General features: G+C 39.5%; 1 protein-coding gene across 3 annotated transcripts in view; it reads left to right on the top strand.

The window, feature by feature from the left end:
* RBBP8 (RB binding protein 8, endonuclease) overlaps positions 1-18,547 on the top strand; it is a 36,528-nt gene that overhangs the window by 12,449 nt on the left and 5,532 nt on the right. For 2 of the 3 annotated variants that reach the window (XM_081205745.1, XM_081205746.1), the window contains 11 exons: positions 1,009-1,160; positions 1,673-1,774; positions 2,574-2,662; positions 3,481-3,560; positions 5,333-6,176; positions 6,441-6,567; positions 7,014-7,105; positions 7,933-8,047; positions 9,499-9,669; positions 10,193-10,262; positions 11,131-11,227. In XM_081205745.1, the coding sequence (XP_081061871.1) occupies positions 1,009-1,160; positions 1,673-1,774; positions 2,574-2,662; positions 3,481-3,560; positions 5,333-6,176; positions 6,441-6,567; positions 7,014-7,105; positions 7,933-8,047; positions 9,499-9,669; positions 10,193-10,262; positions 11,131-11,227 (1,939 nt within the window). The remainder of the gene's footprint in view (positions 1-1,008; positions 1,161-1,672; positions 1,775-2,573; positions 2,663-3,480; positions 3,561-5,332; positions 6,177-6,440; positions 6,568-7,013; positions 7,106-7,932; positions 8,048-9,498; positions 9,670-10,192; positions 10,263-11,130; positions 11,228-18,547) is intronic. The other variant, XM_081205747.1, reaches the window with a different exon arrangement.

Genomic DNA, 18,547 nt, shown 5'->3' on the forward strand with positions numbered 1-18,547 from the left:
ACAATAAATCAGATAAACCCTGTCCCATCTCAGTGTAACACCCTCCCTTTCCTGAGAGGGAAGGAGTTGCTCATGGAGTGCTGAAAAGTTGGATACCAGAGTAACTCCACATCCCAGCACTTTACAAAAAAATGTATCCTACTGTCTTCTAGTTGAGGGAGGTGAGGAGGCAGTGTATCTCATACCATGCTGTTAAGTTTTGGAGCAGATGGAAACAGTGAAAGAGAGACTTGGTGTTTCTGCTACTCCACTAAGAGTCTCTTCTACCTCTGTTCTCCAGCGCCTGTAGGTGACTGGTGGGAGGGATCATAGCAAAAGGAGTGATCTCTGGCAACTACGAAATATGCTTGGCTGGTAAGCCAAACCAGAACTTGTGAAAGGTTTGGTAAATGAGCCTGTTGTCATTTCCAGCTATTCCTTTATAGTCCCACTGATTCCCTGATCTTTTGTTTATAATTTATGTTTTCACTGCCAATGTCTCAGCCACTTATTTTAGCTTCAACCTGCCAAGACATTCTTTGTTCTGTCCACCACTTGCCTTTTTATTAGCACCTTCTGCCAGGTTCCCTCCTTTTAATCCAGGCATAGGCAAACTCCAGCCCTCCAGATGTTTGGGACTACAATTCCCATCATCCCTGACCACTAGTCCTGTTAGCTAGGGATGATGGGAATTGTAGTCCCAAACATCTGGAGGGCCGGAATTTGCCTATGCCTGTTCTAAGTGGCAGTGCCACTCTTTTTCTAGAATTTAAAAGGACTATTTCTGCCTTCTCTAAGGCTACATTCCCCGATTCAGTTAGGTAGCCATGTTGGTCTGATGAAGGCGAAAAAAATTGTCCAGTAGCACCTTAGAGACCAATTAAGTTTGTTCTGGGTATAAGCTTTCGTGTGCATGCACACTTCTTCAGATACCAATTCCCAGTGACCCTTAATACACTCTTGACAGATCAACACTTTATGTTTTTTGTAGTATTTAGGTTTCACATTAATTTTGTCCATTTTTCTTAGGGAGCAAGAACAATACATGGAAGAGTTCGTTCCAGATTCACCTGTTCAGTCACTTTCAATGGTTAATCAACTGCGCCGAAAACAGGAGACTAGACATGTCCAGTACACAGAACAAAAGGGTCCAGATTTGGAACAGACAGGAAGACCTCGGAGTATGCTTTTTCAAAATCTGTTTCCCTGCTAAAAATATTAAGAATAATTACAGTTTGAAGGAGGTCCTCTTTATACAATATAAAAATATACAGTTCCAAATCCTTCCTTTCTACTAGGAAATGGTTCTGAATTTTTGGTAGCAATGCTTCTTTACTAACTTGTCTCAGACTACCACCTAATGGACAGTAAAAGTATTTCCATCCTCTCATACCCACAAACAGAGAGCCAGTTATTTTAGAATTTCCATAACAAGGAATAGTCTTAACTCCCATCAGGTCAGTTGTCAGAGGGGAAAACTGTGTGAGAGGAGCTGCTCCTGAGCTGGGCATTGTTGCTCGCTCTGTTTCTGGATCTGAATATGGGGGAGAATACCTCTAGGCAAGGGGCAGCTCTTGATCAAGCACAAGGCAGAGAACCACCATTTAGGAGGAATTGCTGTAGGATGCCATAAATAAACTTCATTTTATAAAGATGCTGTATCTGATTCTGACCTTTATTTTTCTCTTTCTAGAGCTTGGGAAGATCCCTCTTTCATCCACCCAAAGGGATGTCTGTCCTGAAGAAGAAGTATTGGTGGCTGATACCTGCGACCCACAGCTCTCCCCAGTATCACGTAAATTTAGCAAGTTTTGCCATTATATATTTAAATTAGTGATAGTGGAAAAGAGTACAGTCAGTTTTCCTTGGTAATCACTCTGTATAATTGAAGATTTTTCTTGTTTTACTGCTTAAGAGGTTTTTTTTAATTAAGCAGTTTATAAATATTTTAAATAAATGAAGCTTTTAGTGGAGATCTTTATCCAAATTCATATCTGTATTTGATCTGAATTTTGTTCTGTTTTGTTTTTGCATATGGAATTGTTTAATTGTTGATGTTTGATGCTTTGAGGTATTTTATGGGGAGCGATTCATGAATGGAATTGAATAAATAAGAAAAACCCTCAGTGTGAAAAGTGCTCTCTACGGTCCTTTGGTCTGTTTATTCTTCGTTAGAGGAGACATATGACCCAGGACTAGCAGCCCTTTCAGGAATCGTGGAGATTGCCCATTTGCCCAGGCATTTTGCTGACTCTTATGAGGAAACCATTCCCCCTCCTAACCTATAGGGAAGAGTTGAATAGAAACCAGGAACCTCAAGAGACTGCTACTGCAAACTTGCATATTATTAAATACTATTATGTTCATCTAAATTGTTTCTTAACTTGAGCATTCAAGAAATAGGTTTAAAATTAAAAAATCAAGGATTCAGAAATGTCCTGTTGAATTAATTGCCTTGGAAGAAATCATACTTCTATTATTACACAATTTTCAATTTATGGACCTCTTTTTTAAACCTAATCCTATCTGTACTAGTGGAATATGTTTTATCATGCATGTTTTGAGTTACTGATTTCTTCTCTCCATTTGTACAGATGAAAAAATAGCAGGAGAGCGCACGGCTGCAAGATCACCATTTGCCTTGGCAGCAGTTGTTGCAGAAACACTTGGACTTGATGAGCCTGTGAGTACTGTTTTCATGATCTGCCACAAAAATCTAGTTGGGAAATAAACTCTCACAGGGAAAACCAATTTTTCTTTTGCTTATTTTGTCTCAAGATTTGGCAAAAAGTACCACCAACCAACTGCTAATGACAGCAGATGAGACAATCAACTGTGTATAAATCGCTGTGTAATCACTGTTATCCATTTATTGTGTCAAAAACTAAATGAAAATTACAGTTCATTTTGAAATTTTTCATTACTGGGAATTAATGTTGGTTTTCAGAAATGTATGCCGCACTTGTATACTTATTATGTCTTTGGAGGCTGAACATTTTTATTTTATTTTTTGCATGGTAAATTGGAAATAAATTGCATGAAGGTGGTATAGAACCATATCTTTTAGAATTGCAGCTCATATTTCTTGGTTGGTGAAATATAACTCATTCATTGCAGTGATTTGATTTAATGTGATCCCTTTGCTATAGCTTCAGCACATAATTGGTTAAATAAAATTATATCAGATAAGCTGAATGCAATCACACTAATCCAGCTCAAGGAACTATACTCAAAGAAGCAGGCTTTTCTGAGCATATCTAGAATTTGACAGATAACTACATGCACAACCAGGTGCTTCATTCTCAATTTCCTCTTCCATTCACCAAATCCGGGGTTTGCATACAGACCTGCCTCTACTTTTTCTTCAAGCTGATTGTTCTGTCAACATAGGCCTGGCTAATCCATGGCCACGGAATTAAATATGAATGTGCATTTTGAGCTTCTTAAAAAATGTGCCATACCAGAAGTTGCAAAATGTAAAGTGGTGTTATTATTTCATAGGAACCTCGGAATAAAGCACAGGGAGATTTCAGAAAACAGTTGGTTCATGTGTTTCCTAAAAGTAATGGTGACAACTTGGAGTAAGTCTTAGAATTTTCTTTTTTAAAAAAAAAAATGAAGATTTTACATATGAAGCTAAATGGACTTTCATAGAATAAATTTTGGTAGCAATGTTTATTATAGCAATGTATTATAACATATTTAATATAATAGTGAAGAAAACTTACCACATTTTAGTTTGAAAGAGTATAATCCATGAGAAAATAGCATACTTAGATTTTCTGACAATATCTGAATTTTTAATATATGTCATGTAATAAGAAAAATTAATATGGTTTCCCTGCCAATATTTTGTACTCTGAATAGAAGTACTTGGTAATATGCCTGATTATTATTATTATTTATTTATTTATTTATTTATTTATTTATTTATACCCCGCCCATCTGGCTGGGCTTCCCTAGTCACTCTGGGCGGCTTCCAAAAAAAATACTAAAATACTGTAATGCATCAAACATTAAAAGCTTCCCTAAACAGGGCTGCCTTCAGATGTCTTCTAAAAGTCTGGTGGTTGTTGTTCTCTTTGACATCTGGTGGGAGGGCGTTCCACAGGCCCTCTGCCTGGTTCCCTGTAACTTGGCTTCTTGCAGTGAGGGAACCGCCAGAAGGCTCTCGGTGCTGGACCTCAGTGTCTGGGCATAACGATGGGGGTGGAGACGCTCCTTCAGGTATGCTGGACCAAGGCCGTTTAGGGCTTTAAAGGTCAGCACCAACACTTTGAATTGTGCTCGGAAACGTACTGGGAGCCAATGTAGGTCTTTCAAGACCGGTGTTATATGGTCTCGGCAGCCACTCCCAGTTACCAGTCTAGCTGCCACGTTCTGGATTAGTTGTAGTTTCCGGGTCCCCTTCAAAGGTAGCCCCACGTAGAGCGCATTGCAGTAGTCCCAGCTGAAGATAACCAGAGCATGCACCACTCTGGCGAGACAGTCTGCAGCCAGATAGGGTCTCAGCCTACGTACCAGATGGAGCTGGTAAACAGCTGCCCTGGACACAGATTTGACCTGTGCCTCCATGGACAGTTGTGAGTCCAAAATGACTCCCAGGCTGCACACCTGGTCCTTCAGGGGCACAGTTACCCCATTCAGGACCAGGGAATCCTCCATACCTGCCCACCTCCTGTCCCCCCAAAACAGTACTTCTGTCTTGTCAGGATTCAACCTCAACCCCAATCCTGGTCTTATGGTGTCTCTTTTTTATGCACACACCCTATAATGTTTTTATTTGCAGTTTCTAAAATAATAAACCATTTACCTCTTTAAAAGTTCAGAGGTCCTATTTGATGTATTACAAAAAGGCATAATAAATATGGACAGAAGGTTAAAACCTCATGGCAGCATCTGCTAAAGCATGGATGGGGAATCTGTGGACCTCCATTTGTGATTGGACTATATCTCACATCATCTGTTGCCATGCTACCTGGAGCTGATGGGCCTTCCAGCATCTGGAGGGCCAAAGGTTCTTTACGCTTGTGCTAAAGACTCAGAAACCCAAGGATCTTTGAGCAGGATATTGAACAAACCTACTTGCCTTTCATCCTTACCTCTATTGACCCTACACTGCAACCTTTGTTCAAAATCAGGGTTTTCTTAGTGTGGAGTGTGTCCAGCTCTGCTTATATTGATGTTTCTGACAATAAATCCAGTCTTTCAGAAGGGAGTGATAATTTAATTCCTCTCTTAAATAACAGTTGCAGTTTTATGCTGGATGTTACTTTTTTTCAATGGACTGGTTTGTTTTTTGTACTAGTTCTCATTAGCGGGGGGGAAAAACTTTCAACTTTTAACTATTCAGATTTTCAGATCCACCTGAGGACGCTTCTCCACTTACAGACTGGGATTCTAAGGTACCTTCTCCTGTTTTTGGAGCCTCTGCAAATGTGAAGAAGAGCAGCTTGGGCCTCAGTACAAGTCTTTCCTCTTCTGTGTTAGCAACAGGACGTAAGTCAAATCTGAAAAACAACTCCATCAACAATTCTTCCTATTCTAGATCTGAGAAAGTGAAATCAGTATCTGAAGATGTTGCTTTTGTTGTACCGCTTAACCCTGGGACTGAAATAACCTCTGTTATCAGCCAGGCTCCAACCGGTAAGCAAGTGGTTCTGAAACAGAATGCAGATGAGCCCATAACATGTGTGACCAACACACATTTAGATAAAGATGAGACAGGCAAGAGTGACTTCCTTCTTCCATCACAGAAACAATTAGGCAGCCGGTGCCCTAAAAGGAAGAAACCTGATGAAAGGAGTGGGCATGTGATCAGCTCTGAAAAAGAAAATGCCTTCCCTTCCCATGCAGACAATCCTCCTATCAATAGAGATAATATAACTGATAAGCCTTTAGATTTATCTGATCGCTTTTCGGGTTTTCGCTGTCAAGGAAAAAGCCATGTAAGTGCTGAGACCTCCAAAACTAGGCTGAGGCAGGCAACTCTTTGTGATGTTTTTCAACCACCAGTGAAAGATTATTCATCTAAAACCATCGTTGGTTATCTAATGAGCCAAGATTCACCAGAGGATCCCTGTGTACAGGAAGCATCCCTGGAGAGAGAACCTCAAGTACAAATAAAAGAAGAGATCACTGCCTTTTGTAATCCACCAAATGACGTCCTGGAATCAGACACCTCTGAAGATATGGAGGTAAGTTTGGGAGCAACACTGTTACCTAGCATAAATAATCACCGGAACTTTTTCGGGGAACGGTAGCATTTCTTTTGCTTCTTTGCTGAAGAGAGAGTTCACGTGACAGTTATGCAACATTTGCCGGTGGAACTCTATTGCTACTTATTTGTACTTCTAGGGTGGGGGATCTAGGGTGGGGGATCAGCTGGCTAATATGAATTATGAACAGCATAGACATAATATTTAGCCAAAAGGTTTTTAACATTGTAATTGTGTCGGTAGGCTGCTGGTGTCCATAAACCAACAAATAAGAGGATACGGTTACAAACTGCAGTAGGTGAGCCAGCATCTGTGCTTCAACCAAATCCTTGCAGAGTGAAAAAAGCCGCAAATCTGCACAAGGAACAAGGTACCTTGTAACTCTTCATATTATTGAAATATCAGAACACTGGTGTTCTTTGTCTTGCCCTTTTATTGGAGTTACCATCATCTAACAGAGATCCTACATACCCATTAGGGACAGATCTGTAGCGAGTGTCTGCTACATCCATAATCCTGTCAACTTGCTTCAGCCAGGGCAAAAGGAGTGGATTTCCGCAAGGTTTTTGCCTCAGTCAGCCTTAAAACAAAAAGCCACCCTTCTATTGACAGTAATGAAAAGGAAAATAGTGGCGCCAATTCCAGGGCTATTACACTTTTTCATCGATCTTGAGGATACCTTTGAAAAATTGCCCTTTTATAGCAACTATTAGTGGAATAGTCACTATTTGTCTCTTTTTTTGATCTGCATATCCTTAGAATTCTAAGACTTTTAGAACATTCATTTCTTTTACAAATTAATTCTCTCTTTTGAAGATAATTCATCCTTGGAAAATGTGCAGTGGAGCATAGACCCAGGAGCAGACCTTTCCCAATACAAAATGGATGTTACTCTGATAGATGCAAAAGTAAGCAATCTTATAGTATGACTATTACTAAGCTCCCAGAACAAACCAAAATATTATTTATGGCTATTAACCTGTTATGCTTTACTCAAAATAAAGCAAGACTAGAATGGTTCCTATTTGAAGTAATGTTAGTTTCAGAAACGATAGAAAAATGTAAACTTAGTTCCTGGTCTTGCAAACGCTTAGAAAGCCAATTCGGATCTGCAGTTTCTGAGTTTCTCTTGTATAATTCTACCAGCTTGGGAAGGCAAGTGGAAATTGTTTATCCATAGAAAGATAATTCATTAAGAAAAAGATACTCAGATTTTCTTGAGTCTTACTCAGGACAGTTTGCCTGCATCTCACAGAGGGAGTATTATATCTTTCATTGAAAGAGAGGCTCATTCAGTTTTGTTTTGGTTTTTCAAAAATACTAATGACTTTAGTTGGTTGCTTCCTCAAATGTAATAGTTCATTTGCTAACATGAAACTGAGTTAGTGCATTTGCTTGTGTCATTTATGTGATAGATCCTCAAGTGTTTGGAAGTTTATAGACTAGTTTTGGAGAATGATTTGAAGAATATTTTCAGGCCTGGTGAATCATGGGAGATGCTGAGGTTTAGATCAGAGATCTCTCAGCTTACATGTTACACAGCTTGCAAGTGATAACGCCCTCCAATGATCTAACCCTCCAAAGGATTCTTGCAGAATCTTAAAATGTGATCCACAGTCTGAGCACTTTTTTGTTCCTGGTATTTGCTCTGGTATAGAAGTTTAAAATATGTATTTGGTTGCAGTATCCTAAAAAAAAAGTTACATAATTATTTTGTGACTCTGTTGCCTAAAAGGAAGGGATCCAAACAAGAACTGAAGCAGAGACTGTAGACATGGACTATACATATGTCAGTGATAGTATTCTAGTAAGAATGAAAAATCAAGAACATAAAGAAGTAAACAGTTCAAGTAAGTTATTTTTGTTTGATTGTTTTAATAGCGCAAGTGAAAAACTGAATATAACAGTTACAAGCTCCTTTGCATATAGAGATGTATGGCACACACATGGCTGCCCCATGTACCAAGATGACTTCCCTGGTTAGCATTTAAGAAGGGATGATGGAAAATGCATGAGCAGTCCATCAGTTCACTGGAAAGATAAAAAGAATAAGCCCCACTCCAACAATGCACAGCTTAGAGAATGAGGACAGTAGAACAGTTGGTTGGGTCCAAAAGTTCAAAATGCTTATGTTTGACTTGAAAATAAGCCGTGTATTTTTTCCTGCTTTATAGCCTTATAACTCTGCCATAAGGAACCATAGTCCTTATTATAGTCTTCTGGACCCAGCAATGTTGTAAGCTATGGCCTGGTGTATGTTTCTTGAGCTTTGTCTAACTTGGTAGCTGTGTGTCTTTTATGGAGGTGATTTATATGACCCGTACGGTCTGGTAGCTCCTCAAGTGTACTGCTGTAATGTACTATACGTTCAGCTATCCTGGAAGATAGTTCAGAAACTACAACAGGCCTGGAATATGGTAGCTTGTCTACTTTTCAGAGCTAACAACCAGTACATATAACTTTGCTTCCTTTTTATTTTCACTTGTGAATAGTTCATTTCAGGGTAGAATTCAACATGCTAGACTTGCCCTATCAAAGCCTTTAAATACTTGGATCTGGGATAACTAAGGTCCACTTAATTATTCAGGTGCCACCACTATCGATGATAACTAAAAACTGGGGCTTCTGTAAAAGTTTTTAGTGAGTTGGGGTTAAGAGAATTCTAAAAATTGTGGGTGCTCTTACCTTTAAAGTTGAGATGCTTTAAGATATTTCTTATTTATTTAGTTTGCAAAAACAAGCAAACCCACACACAACAAAACACCTTTAGCCTGCTCTGTGCAGCCTTTTTGGCATTCTTGAGATGGAATGCCCCAATCAGAATGTTGCAGTGAAGCCTGCCAGGCTGCTGAGGGCAGCAAAGTCACAGCCTAAACTGGCAGCAAGATTATTAAAAAAGAAAGAAAGAAAAGCCCTCAGCCAGTTCATATTTAAAAGTAAGACACACACCCCCCAATACCCTGCAGGTTCTTAAGAAACTTATTTGTTACAGCTATTTATACCCCACCTTTTAGGATACAAATTTGAACAATGCCAAGAAAGAAGATTTAAAATTGTCACTATTCTCTTCCTATATTCTAGTATCTACCAGAAATTTCCCAAGAAGCTATTTAAGTCATGGGTTGGTCCATCTTTCAGATAATCAAGATGGCATGCCTTAAGTTAATAAATAACAAAGCTAGTTTTAGAACCTGATTGGTTTTATTCATCTGCTACTAAATATTCAAATAGATCATGCTGCTTTTTAGCTCAAGGTGTCAAGAACAATGCTAGTAATAATTGTTGCTCACATTTGTCGAAGGAGAGAAAAGAAGAAATGACACCTTTGCAGAAATATTTGATCGGACATCATATGAAGAATATGAATCCTATCTAGAAGATGACAATGCCCTAGGATGTAACAATAGGGAGTCTTGTCAGGCGGAAGAGGAAGAAAAGAAGGAAATGTCAACAGTAAAGAAAAGCTTACAGAGTATGTATTTGTTTTAAGACTTGTAATTCACTGCCAACATTGGGTGAGGTTGAGTTAAAGCTTTATTTTCAGTGCACATAGGATTTCAACCATGGATGGTCCTGCCAGCAGAACCTCAGTTAGGAGAGCTGTTTGTGAGTGGTCTTCCACTAATGGGATGTTCCTGCTGCTAGAAGTAGGTGACAGTTCTCTGCTTTCAATGGACATCTGCCCCAGATGTTTGAGGGACCCTCCGAAAGCAGCTTGAGGCAGCATAGGGGGTTGCAGAAGGAGGGGAAGCCTATCAAAAAAATCTGCACCACCCATGTACTCTAGCAGGAATGTCTACTAGATCCCAGTTCCCTCTAAGGAGAAGGAGCCCTACCATTCAAGGAGGGCTAATTCGAAACCAAGTCATTATCTTTTAAAAGATCTAGGTGTTCAAGGGAAATTATCATTGTTTTCAAGTACTGAGAAATCTATATTGTAGTTGGCTGGGACCAAGTTCGTTTCCTTAAATTGATGACGTGTTCTATATTTTCAGGGCATGGAGACAAACAAGATAAAACCAAACAGAAGGCTTTTGTGGAATCATATTATAAAAGTGATGAAAGGTACATACCATATGCTTGTGAAAATCATCTTTAAGGCAACCAGACTTCTTCTGTATAAAAAAAGATGATTCGCTTGTTTTTCTTCAAGTGATTACATGGCAGAACTGGGATGTCGTAGTTTGAAAAAGATCAAGTAAACTTTGAGAAGAGTCATAAAGAATGTGAATTGAGTGTAAAAATGCACTGCTTTATTTTAGTTAATTGTAGATTAAACATATACCTGTTTCCAGTTTGTGGAGAATGAAGAAGATGAAAGACATAGGGATATATCTTCCATTACTGTCAGTTATATTAACATGGGATCCTTACCGTTCCTTCCAAGCCTCTCTGTCCATTGTTCAGCACCCTTTAAAGATGAACAGAGATTAACAGTAACAGTATTTAGCAGATTGCACTGATATGTTGTGCCTCTGCCCATTATACCTAAAATAATACTGTGGTCAAATCCTTTTGAAGTGAACAGGATTTGAATGACAATTATGGTGGCCGTCTGTTCTTAACTCTCATTGGTTATATAAACATGAAAAAAGCAGTAAACATAAAAAGCAGCAAAATATTCAGATGTACAATATTTAAGTTAGCTGCCACAACAGTTATAGATCCCATTTTAAGTATGTTTTATAATTAATCGTAAAGCAACAGCAAAACCGAAATTGCTAAAGCAACTTGATGAAACATTAAACCAACATAGTTGTCTTAAATAGTTTTAAGTTGTAAAATTGTTTATAACAATGTGCTTTAATGCTGTAATTCACCCTGGGACCTTAGGGTAAAAGGCAGGTAATAAATAAGTAAATGATAGTTTTCTTATGCAAAAAATAATATTTGCAACCTTGTTTAGATCTTGCAATTTCTGTTTACTTTCCAGAAGGAACACTGTATTAGATTTTCCTCACATTGAGGTGGTCCGTAAAAAAGAAGAAAGGAAAAAATTACCTGGACACACTTGTAAGGAATGTGAAATAGTAAGTTAATTATTTTTCCTTGATATCATGAACCTCATTCTGTTTATTCAATAGAATAATTTAGGTATCTCATGAATTTCATATACAGAGACTTATATCTGTAGCATAGCTGATGAAATGGTGCAGTGTGCATTTAACCAAGGTATGCATGACCCTTATTTTTGAATATTTAGCTACCTGCTTGACTATAATATGTATTGGGAAGAAATAGAAATAACAGAGTGCAATAAAGACTCCTGATTTTGAACAGTGCAAAAATAGACTATAGATTAAAACAGAAAATGCCTGTGAAATCTCCTGGACACTTCTATAGGTGCACAGGGTCTCCTGCAACTTGAGATTTACAGTTTTTAACTCATGCTTCCGAGGATCCCCTGACATCAGAAGTTGCTATTCGTATGGGGTGAGGGCTGCAGTTGGAAGAGAGCCCTAGACACTGCCTACATAGTTTTAGGATAATAAAAAAAAATCCATACTAAGATTGAAATTGACCGTTTATCATCACAAGGGAATAATACATATTAATAATTTATAAACTGCTTTTCTACTTTAAGCATTTCTCCCCAGTCTTAAGTTATTGCATCAAATAACCTGATACAAATTTCATCTAATTATGCTGTAAGCAGAGTGGATAAAAATCAATGATTTTTTAAAAAATTAAAAAATTTGGATTTTTAAATTTAAATCAGATTTTTTTAATCGGATTTTTTAAAATAAAATGCTTTTGGAGGAAAAATCTTTCTAAAGATAGTTTTCTATTTAAGTTACATTATAGTCCAAAGGCTATTCATCAGGAAATAAGGATTTGTTTAAAGTTTTTCATGTGTGCTAAAACTCAGTCTAAGGTGTGTTTTTTTAAAAAAATATTTTAAAAAAGTTTAATCACATCGGTTAACAAACATGGATACATATGCTATAATGTTATTGTTTTAGTTAAATAAATTGTTTACACTGTTATTAAGTAAATGATTATTTTTCTCCTTCCAATAAAGTACAGCAGAAAAGTTGTCCAGATATAAACAATAATTTCATAATTATCTGTCTATGTATTTCTGATAGTATAACCAAATCAGTAATTTTTGATGTAACTAAAAACTACTCTGAAAATTTGTTATTCCAAAAATGAAACCTTCCTCTGGTAGTAAATATTAAGAGGATACCAGCAAGGTTGAACCTTTCTGTAAAAATGATTTAAATCAAGCCTTACTGACTAGTGATTTAAATCAATTTGATTTAAATCAAATCTACTCTGGCTGTAAGAGCACATGTAATTCATTCTTTAATGTATTCTACAATTTGTTGGGGAGCATAGATGAGTCTTATACCATGTAAGAGATTCCATTTACTGTTTTTAACTTGTATTTCCATCTTATCTATTCTTCCCATTTTTAAAAAAACACACACTCAACTATGTTTCTGAAATTAAATATTTAAAAATAAGGAGCTTAATACAAACTTAATAAAAACTTTGCGATACATTTCTGTATTGCACATAGCTTAATCTATAGCCTACTGTGAAGCTTAATTTTGTTCCAAAATATGTGAAATCCAGAAGCCTAGAATAATAAGAAAGGGACATAAAAGCAGCTCTGTGTCTTGTGCCAAGAGCTGTGTGTGAACAATTTTAATTTCCTGTCTCTGCACAGTGCAAAACTTCTCTTTAAGAACTTGTCTCTTGTTAGATTTTGGTGAGTTACTCATAGCAGTGACTATGAGATTGGAAACCCATGGGGAATATTTTTTATAATGAAGAAATGTTCAGAATAAAGGCAGAATTTTAAAACACTTACAGAAAGAGGCTTTTGATATAAGCAGTCCAAGCAAACTATTTTCACAAAGGCAGGTGGAATTTCAGCAGTAGCATTGCACCAAAATAATGGGATGTGAGGCAGAATCATAGAATTTGTAGAATTAGAAGGGACCACGAGGGTCATTTAGTCCAACCCCCTGCAATGCAGGAATCTTTTGCCCAACATGGGGCTCAAACCTATGACCCTGAGATTAAGAGTCTCATGCTCTACCAACTGAGCTATCAGTTTGTAGGGCAGCAGTTGAAGAAGGAGCAAAAAGGGTTTTCTTGTGTGTGTGTTATAACGGCGCGCGCAGTTATATCCATCTTTTAGATTTAGGGGAGCTAGTCTCAAACGTTTGTTGGGGGAGACCTAGGTTTTTTTTTGTGGGCGAAGTTATTTGTCCTGTCTTCAAGCTTTTTATGATGGAGGACCTCTGTAGCCACCCCCAACAACACGATCTCAAGATGGAAGGGGAGGGAACAGCTGCAGTCGCCTGCGATTCCTGCGCAATGTTTGCCATCTTGCCAAAGGTTGCAGGCAGCTTCACCTGCAGCAATTGCATGTTGATTGCCCTTTTAAAAGACAAAGTCCAGCAACTGGAGGAACGTGTAGCTACGCTCCAAAGAATTAGAGAGCTGGAGCTCTTCTTGGAAGCAACAGAGCACACCGTCCCCACCAAGGAGGAGACAGGGGACCCCCCTGAGAAGGAGGCTAGTTCATCAACACAGGAGCCAGATATATGGAGAAACGTGACTCAAAGAAGTAGGAGGCCCAGGGTTCACTCTGATTGTTTAGAAATACACAATCGCTTTGAGGTCCTCTCCCCTAGCATGGAAGACGAAGAGCAGACTCCATTTGAGGATCTCTCCCTCATTACAGTCGATCAGGTATATGAAGACGAGCAGCAAAGTCAGTCCTCAGGGAATGTGCAGGCGACCTTGGAACGGACAGCTCACGGAAGAACCCCGACCAAACCCAAGAGGAGGCGTGTAGTGGTGATAGGGGATTCCCTACTGAGGGGAACAGAAGCAGTGATCTGTGGGCCTGACAAGATGTCTCGGGAAGTGTGCTGTCTCCCCGGGGCTAAGATCCAAGATGTAACTGAACGACTGCAAGGAATCATAAAACCCACTGACAAATACCCCTTCCTCTTGGTTCATGTGGGAACCAATGACACTGCAAGCAATAGCCTCCAGAAGATCAAAAGAGACTACGAGGCTCTCGGCAGGAAATTGAAGCAACTAAATGCACAAATTGTCATCTCGTCTGTCCTCCCAGTTGAACGACGTGGCCCAGGGAGAGAGGGGAAAATAGTGGAAGTGAACAGCTGGCTTCGCAAATGGTGTAAACAGGAACGGTTTGGATTCTTAGATCACGGACTGCAGTTTCTTGAAGATGGACTTCTGGCAAGTGATGGGCTGCACCTCACAACGGTTGGGAGGAATGTTTTTGCCAAAAATCTCAGAAACCTCATCAGGAGGGCTTTAAACTGACTAATGTGGGGGAGGGAGACAGTGCTCCTGAAGGTAGGAGTCTATCAATTAATGAAGATGATCATCCAAATGTCATAGACCAAATGGAGCAAACAGCACGCGGACCTAGTGGTGGGAGGAAAAAATCCTTAAATAAGAGACACGGGGGAATGATTAATGGACTTCAATGTCTGTACACTAATGCGCAAAGCATGGGAAATAAACAAGATGAGCTTGAGCTCTTGGTACAGCAAACTAAATATGACATAATAGGCATCACTGAAACCTGGTGGGATAAGTCCCACGATTGGAATGTAATAATGGGGGGATACAATCTATTTCAGAGAAACAGACCAGACAAGAAAGGAGGAGGAGTGGCGTTATATGTCAGGGATGTGTATACCTGTGAAGAGATCCAAGATTTAGAACCTCAAAGCCAATGTGAGAGCATTTGGGTCAAAATTAAGGGAGAGAAGAATAACAGAGACCTCATTGTGGGAGTTTACTATAGATCCCCAAGCCAAACGGAGGACATAGATGATGCCTTCCTGGAACAGATGGCCAAGCATGCAAAAGGAAGGGAGATAGTAGTAATGGGGGACTTCAATTATCCGGATATTTGTTGGACGTCAAACTCAGCCAAGAGCATAAGGTCAAACAGATTCCTCACTGGCCTTGCAGACAACTTCATTGTCCAGAAAGTGGGAGAAGCAACAAGAGGAACAGCCATTTTAGATCTGGTCCTAACCAATGTTGATGACCTGGTTAGTGGGGTAGAAGTGGAAGGATCATTAGGCGCGAGTGATCATGCTCTTCTGAAGTTTACTATACAGCGGAAAGGAGCAGCCAAGCATACTAGGACTCAATTTCTTGACTTTAAGAAAGCCGACTTCATAAAACTTAGGGAAGTGCTGGGTGAGATCCCATGGACAGCAATACTAAAAGGAAAGGGAGTTCATGATGGCTGGGAGTTTGTTAAGAGGGAGATAGTAAAAGCACAACGTCAGGCAATACCAATGAGACGGAAACATGGAAGGTGCCTAAAGAAGCCAGGGTGGCTATCTAAAGAACTTTTAACTGAATTAAGATTAAAAAAGGATGTGTACAAAAAATGGAAAAGGGGGGAAACCACCAAAGAGGAATTCAAACAAATAGCCAGCACGTGTAGACACAAAGTCAGAAAAGCTAAAGCACAGAATGAACTCAGGCTTGCTAGAGAGGTTAAAAGCAACAAAAAAGGCTTTTATGGGTATGTTCGTAGCAAAAGGAAGAACAAAGAAACAGTGGGGTCACTCAGAGGAGAAGATGGTGAAATGCAAACAGGGGACACAGAAAGGGCTGAACTCCTCAATGCCTTCTTTGCCTCAGTCTTCTCCGATAAAGAAAACAATGCCCGACCTGAAGAATTTGGAGCAAATGATTCAGCAAAGGAAACACAGCCCAGAATAACTAAGGAGACAGTACAAGAATATTTGGCTAGTTTAGATGTATTCAAGTCTCCAGGGCCAGATGAACTGCATCCAAGAGTATTAAAAGAACTGGCAGATGTGATCTCAGAACCACTGGCAGTCATCTTCGAGAAATCCTGGAGAACAGGCGAAGTCCCGGCAGACTGGAGGAGGGCAAATGTTGTCCCTATTTTCAAAAAGGGGAAAAGAGAGGACCCAAATAATTACCGCCCAGTCAGTCTGACATCAATAGCAGGGAAGATTCTGGAGCAGATCATTAAGCAAACAGTCTGTGAGCACCTAGAAAGGAATGCTGTGATCACCAATAGTCAGCATGGATTTCTGAAAAATAAGTCATGTCAGACTAACCTGATCTCATTTTTTGACAGAATTACAAGCCTGGTAGATGAAGGGAACTCAGTGGATATAGCCTACCTTGATTTCAGTAAGGCATTTGACAAGGTGCCCCATGATATTCTTGTAAAGAAGCTGGTAAAATGCGGTCTTGACTCTGCTACCACTCAGTGGATTTGTAACTGGCTGACTGACCGAACCCAAAGGGTGCTCATCAATGGTTCCTCTTCATCCTGGAGAAGAGTGACTAGTGGGGTGCCACAGGGTTCTGTCTTGGGCCCGGTCTTATTTAACATCTTTATCAACGACTTGGATGATGGACTCAAGGGCATCCTGATCAAATTTGCAGATGACACCAAACTGGGAGGGGTGGCTAACACCCCAGAGGACAGGATCACACTTCAAAACGACCTTGACAGATTAGAGAACTGGGCAAAAACAAACAAAATGAATTTTAACAGGGAGAAATGTAAAGTATTGCACTTGGGCAAAAAAAATGAGAGGCACAAATACAAGATGGGTGACACCTGGCTTGAGAGCAGTACATGTGAAAAGGATCTAGGAGTCTTGGTTGACCACAAACTTAACATGAGCCAACAGTGTGACGCGGCAGCTAAAAAAGCCAATGCAATTCTGGGCTGCATCAATAGGAGTATAGCATCTAGATCAAGGGAAGTAATAGTGCCACTGTATTCTGCTCTGGTCAGACCACACCTGGAGTACTGTGTCCAGTTCTGGGCACCACAATTCAAGAAGGACACTGACAAACTGGAACGTGTCCAGAGGAGGGCAACCAAAATGGTCAAAGGCCTGGAAACGATGCCTTATGAGGAACGGCTAAGGGAGCTGGGCATGTTTAGCCTGGAGAAGAGGAGGTTAAGGGGTGATATGATAGCCATGTTCAAATATATAAAAGGATGTCACATAGAGGAGGGAGAAAGGTTGTTTTCTGCTGCTCCAGAGAAGCGGACACGGAGCAATGGATCCAAATTACAAGAAAGAAGATTCCACCTAAACATTAGGAAGCACTTCCTGACAGTAAGAGCTGTTCGACAGTGGAATTTGCTGCCAAGGAGTGTGGTGGAGTCTCCTACTTTGGAGGTCTTTAAGCAGAGGCTTGACAACCATATGTCAGGAGTGCTCTGATGGTGTTTCCTGCTTGGCAGGGGGTTGGACTCGATGGCCCTTGTGGTCTCTTCCAACTCTATGATTCTATGATTCTATGATTCTATATGGGTTGACTACATTCATTATTTTGTACAGCCAATATGATAGTGTTTCGTGTTGTTTGGTTAAAAAAAAATCCTGCCCAAAAGGCACCTTTTTTGGTACACTAAGCTTCATAAATGAAATAAAATCCTAAGAAAAGAATGCAGGGCACTGTGGAACTCTGCCTAAACCCTTTCTTGAGATTATTATTTTTTTAAAAAATAGATGTTAGGTTCCTCTGCTTTCCTCTTTTCATTGTCGATGGAAGTAGGGAAAACTTAGGGAATGTCCTTAAGGCCCACCATTACCACAGCAGAAAATCTTAGGTCAGCTGAATGTGTGAACTGACTCCATGGATAAGCACTGCATGGGAGGTGATGTGAATGTGTTAAATGTGATGTTTGTTTTGCCCATGCATTTCATCCCTTCAGTCACCAGAACTTGAATGTGTAAACCAGCCTTTAAAATCCCACACGTTTTCTAAGCACCGCTCTTCAGAAACTGATATTTTCTACTCACTGCCTACATGATATGCCCCTTTTGGCATTATATATTAGACCGTTTTTATGATTCCTCAGTGTTTGGAATTTGCAAGCTGTTAGATTTCTAGTTCAACTGAAGCAAGAATTTAGCTTTAAGAAAGAGATTTCTGAATACATATAGACAATGTGGTACTGCACAATATCTGTATCATACAGTTCTGACAGGGACCATGGCTTGAAGCACAGCATATTATCTTAGTGAACGCAAAGGGGAGTAAATGTACTCCCTCTTGAAGTATTATGGAGCCTTCTTAGGGAGCCTTTATGTGTGAGTTTGTAGCTGTTATTCAGGTCAGTGGGAATATACTGTACATTGTTTTCGGAACCTTAGAACTGTCAAACTGCAAAGAAGCTAAAGGTCGCCTAGACTCAATACCCTGAAGCAGGAAACGGTGTACCAAACTTTTAAAGAGGAAAAAGATTGTAAAACACACCTGTTCTAAAATTCTAAAATAAATAAAAATCTGGCAACAGACATCTCATTCTAAAGGAACATTAATAT

Source organism: Podarcis bocagei (assembly GCF_964188305.1).
Source record: "Podarcis bocagei genome assembly, chromosome: 8".
Classification (NCBI taxonomy): Eukaryota; Metazoa; Chordata; class Lepidosauria; order Squamata; family Lacertidae; genus Podarcis; species Podarcis bocagei.